This window comes from Penaeus monodon, chromosome 33 (assembly GCF_015228065.2).
Source record: "Penaeus monodon isolate SGIC_2016 chromosome 33, NSTDA_Pmon_1, whole genome shotgun sequence".
NCBI lineage: Eukaryota > Metazoa > Arthropoda > Malacostraca > Decapoda > Penaeidae > Penaeus > Penaeus monodon.
In genome coordinates this window covers 16,944,770-16,945,029 of record NC_051418.1, presented here as the reverse complement: position 1 = coordinate 16,945,029, position 260 = coordinate 16,944,770, and the positions used below count along the sequence as shown (strand labels likewise).

General features: G+C 41.2%; 1 protein-coding gene across 1 annotated transcript in view; it reads right to left on the bottom strand.

Annotated features, from left to right (window-relative positions):
- The window catches only part of LOC119594105 (sialin-like), a gene marked incomplete at both ends in the record, with an annotated part of 3,809 nt that overhangs the window by 3,278 nt on the left and 271 nt on the right, over positions 1–260 (bottom strand). The window contains 1 exon segment of the mRNA XM_037943162.1: positions 83–170. Coding sequence (XP_037799090.1) covers positions 83–170 — 88 coding nt within the window.

Here is a 260-nt window from a genome sequence, read left to right as displayed (position 1 = left end):
TCATATTTACACATTCTTATATTTACTCTCAATCTGCTATATTTATCAACGACAGCAGAAAGGTGCATAGTAGGCAACTCACCCCCTTTAATAAAAGCTCCGAACTTGGCTTTCTCCTCAGGTGGAAACCAGGTGGCCATGAGGATAAATAACGCAGGAACCGTTACGCCCTGAGGAAGATGAAGAAGAAAATGGAATGGTGGAAGGGTAGACTGAAAAAGAGGTTTATTCCAGACAAACTTGTCTTTAGTCCACTTTGA